This window comes from Stegastes partitus, unplaced genomic scaffold (assembly GCF_000690725.1).
Source record: "Stegastes partitus isolate 25-593 unplaced genomic scaffold, Stegastes_partitus-1.0.2 Scaffold296, whole genome shotgun sequence".
NCBI lineage: Eukaryota > Metazoa > Chordata > Actinopteri > Pomacentridae > Stegastes > Stegastes partitus.
Window position 1 is genome coordinate 274,733 of NW_007578027.1, and position 3,749 is coordinate 278,481.

The 3,749-nt window shown below is 44.4% G+C and overlaps 1 protein-coding gene across 1 annotated transcript in view; it reads right to left on the reverse strand.

Annotated features, from left to right (window-relative positions):
- The window catches only part of LOC103358195 (serine/threonine-protein kinase pim-1-like), a 2,649-nt gene extending 699 nt beyond the window's left edge, over positions 1 to 1,950 (reverse strand). The window contains exon 1 of the mRNA XM_008283069.1: positions 1,551 to 1,950. Coding sequence (XP_008281291.1) covers positions 1,551 to 1,950 — 400 coding nt within the window. The remainder of the gene's footprint in view (positions 1 to 1,550) is intronic.
- Between the last annotated feature and the right edge of the window lie 1,799 nt (positions 1,951 to 3,749).

The following is a 3,749-nucleotide window of genomic DNA, read 5'->3' on the forward strand; positions in this document are numbered from 1 at the left end:
GGAGCTCAGTCCTGGGATCGGGAACATCTCTGTGTAAAGTGTCTTCATTTAACGTCAGCACATTTTCCTTGTTTCAAAAAAGAAGAAGAAAAAAACACACCGTAGCAAGACCTGGTGTCACATAGTCATTACTGCAGGAACCTCTTGATGGTTATTTACCATCTGGTTGACCCGTTTCATCAGCTTCTCTGCCCAATAACATCAACTCTCTGTCATCAAAATGTTAAATGATGAACTAAAGATAAATCTACGAGTTCAGATAAAACATACCAGGAACTCGTTTGTGTTCAACTTGCTGCACATTTGAATTTGACCTTCACCGTCTCAGAGTGTCTGTCAGTGGACGTGATAGAAGAGGTGTGCTTGTTTTATGTTCCAGCCGCTCCCGTCACAAACACTATCACAATGCTCTGTTCACCCCGCCCCCATAAAGCTGCACTGTAACCACCAGCTAGCGCTCCTCAAAGAAACTACCCAATGACAAGACAGTATTTCACCGGGAGGCCGAGAAGAGGCCAATCAGATTCCAGGAGGGGCCATGGCCCCTGTGGACAAAACAGGTGAAGGCAAACTGGCCTTATAGAAGCCTCTCACAACCACCCCTGCTCAGTGGGGTCACATTCACATGTACTTTTTTTTTAAAGTTATTTTTTGGCCTTTCGTGCCTGTATTTGAATGTGTAGTGAAGAGGGGCACAAGAATGGGACAAGGACCTGCAGGAAAGTGTCATGAGCCGGAATCGAACTCACAACCACTGTGTGGGCACTTAGGCTCCTGTACATGGGACCCCAGGTCAACCAGGTGAGCCATCGCGGTGCCCCAATATACTGTTTTACTACAAAGAATGCTTCTCAATGCAGCTCAGAGTTGTTGTTTTTTTTAAACATATAACTTAATTGTTATTATTATTATTATTATTATTATTATTTATATATATATATACACAAATGTGCAATTTGCCCAAGGATGCATAAACCTTCCCATAACATTCCCATGACTTCTCCCACCACAGTAATGTAAAACCAAATACTAATCTGGAAATCTGTCCTAAATGACAAGGATGGACAGGATGACATGAAAACACAAACTCACCACATCATTTCTACATTTCTTACCCATTTTGATATTCCCAGTTGCATTTTTGAAATAAGATTATTAGGTGACAGTGTGACAAAAATCAAACCTTAAAGTGAAGCTTTTAGCAAGAAATGTGTTGGAACAAGTTTTTTTTTCTTCAAAGGACAGGATTTATATATTACACTATTTTTTTAAATTGATCCAGCCGAAGGTCCCTTTGAAGATGAGAGAGATCTCCTCACCTGTAGACCTCTGATGTTCTGTTGGACACGTGCCTGGCTTTATCAGAACCACTGGTGACACCGGAGCTCCTCCAGCGTGGGCCGCTGTGCGGGCTCCTCAGTGAAGCACATGTGCAGGAAATCCTTGCACTGTTGGGACAAGCTGCTGCTAAATGGCAGCTGTTTGATGAGCAGCCTGGTGGTGTCGAACCGGTTGTTTCTGTGCAGCATGTCAAACAGCACCGCTCCGACCTGCCCCACCGTGGTAGGACCAGCCCTGTACCTGTAGTGAGGGTAACACTCCGGTGGGGTGTATGAAGATGATAAACCAGGATGTGTCGTCAGCAACGCAGCTCACAACAAAGTCAATCAGACGGAGACGAGGGACGTCTGAGCCGGTCTCAAGCAAGATGTTTTCAGGCTTGATGTCTCGGTGGAAGACGTGGCTGTTCTGCAGCTGTTTCAGGATGATCTTTGCCTCTTCCTCCTCCAGCGACGCTCCGTTGTCCCAGACGTACCCGAGCAGGTCTTTGCAGGGGATTGGTGTCTCCAGGACCAGGATTAGCTCCTGGTCCAGGTCGAACCAGTCCAGTAGTTCAATAGGTGCTGATGCCCCTACTGAGCTACGTGGTACAGTTTGAAGTTCCACCATGATTTTCAAGATGGCCGCCTGCTCGGCTTTGTTCCGGACCTTCGTTACTGTCGCTCTCTTCCTGCTAGCTTGACTGCTAGCAGCTGAATGTGAGACACGTTGGCAGCCTGAGGATGTGTTACAGGCATGTACATGATTTTTCAACGGTGAGTTCAGGGCAGAGGGAAAGTGTTCAGCTCGGACAATATTGAAAGACGCTCGTTAAGGCACGTAATGACCGCATTCAAGAGCAAATTCGGCTATTAGCATTTGAGCTAGCGCGAAGCGGCGCTAACGGCTAACGGTGACGAGTGAGAGTCTGGAAATCGTGCTGTTGTTGCAGATCCGCCATCTGGTGGCCGAAGCAGCGTCGGATTCAAACCCTCAGTTGAAAACGCTCGACGGTCAAACATCCCGTACCGTCGGTCGTTCTTTATCCTCCGCTGGTGTTGAGTGTAGAAGTGACTTTCCGGGCGCCCGTATAGCTCACCTGGTTGAGCGGGTGACCCATGAACAGGGGCTACAGTCCACGACGCAGCGGTTGTGAGTTCGAATCCCGCTCATGACCCTTATATTTAAAAGAAGTGACTTTCCGTCTTGCTCTAGTCGTCGCCAAAGCGGACCAGCATGCACAGATCCAGTCCTCCATGGTGTAAACACATCAGCATGATGGAAGCAAATTGAAACCTGGATCATCTTCAAGCCTTCTGGATCAAAACTATTTTCTAATATTATCCTAATGACATAAAATGTTGAACAGCCTCATTACAAATACTAAAGTTACTGCACATAAAAATCTGATTTTGTACAGAAATAAAAGACACGGTACTGAAGTTAGATTTCACCAGAGGAGGCTTTCAGCAGTAAATAAATGACGAGGCAAAGACACTGGAGGTATTTTGTAAGGAAACTTTTATGTGTGCTTTGTGAAACTCACTTATCATTAGAGACAGAAGGCGTTGCAGTTTCCAGTACAGCAGATAAGGTTTGATATTAAAGAGTACAAAAAAAGGAAAAAAAAAAAATCACAATTCCAGAGTTCATTTCTCTCCAACCTCGCAAGGGGAAAAAAAACAAAACAAAAGAAAAACAAAAAACAAAAGAAGAAACAAGCTTTTGGTCCGAGTCTTTTCTTCTGCCCTCCTTCCTCTCTGCCTCCCCCGTCCTCACCCAGCCACACAGCTTCTGCTTAATTTGGACTTCCTCAGATGTTCCACACGGTACGATTGCATAGGTTTTTTTTTTAAACGTTTTTACAGAACAATTTCCTTTTTTTTCGCCATGTTTTGTTGTTTATTCTCACATATGGAATGTTTAACATAAAGACTCGCCGATCTTTTGCAGTGAACGTTTTTCCCTTCTCTTCAGAGACGAGTGATGCAGGAGGGATGGGGGAGGAAGGTGAGGGGGTGAGGTAGGGAGAGTGGGGGGGACAGGGCCGCCGAGAGGCACCTTTTTTTTATTTTTTTATTTTATCACTTCCACCATTGTTTCCCCCCTAAAGTCACCGAGCCAATCAGATGCATCCATGACACGACGGCTAAATATTTCTGTCTGTATATAAAATTCTCACTACTACGCTCCTACGTTTATTTTTTATTTTTGTATAAATGTATAGTTTTTGTATTTAAATAAGCACCTGATGCCCAACCGAAAAGTTTCACAGAAGCAAATATTTGCGGATAATCGCGGCTGTCGTGGGATTTATACACTAAAAAGGAAAAAAAAACCCGAAGAAGAAAAAGACTTGAGTGGAAGCACAAACCTGCCCACTGGTGAAACTGCTCCGTTTTAAATTTGATTTCTTTTTTTTTTTTTTT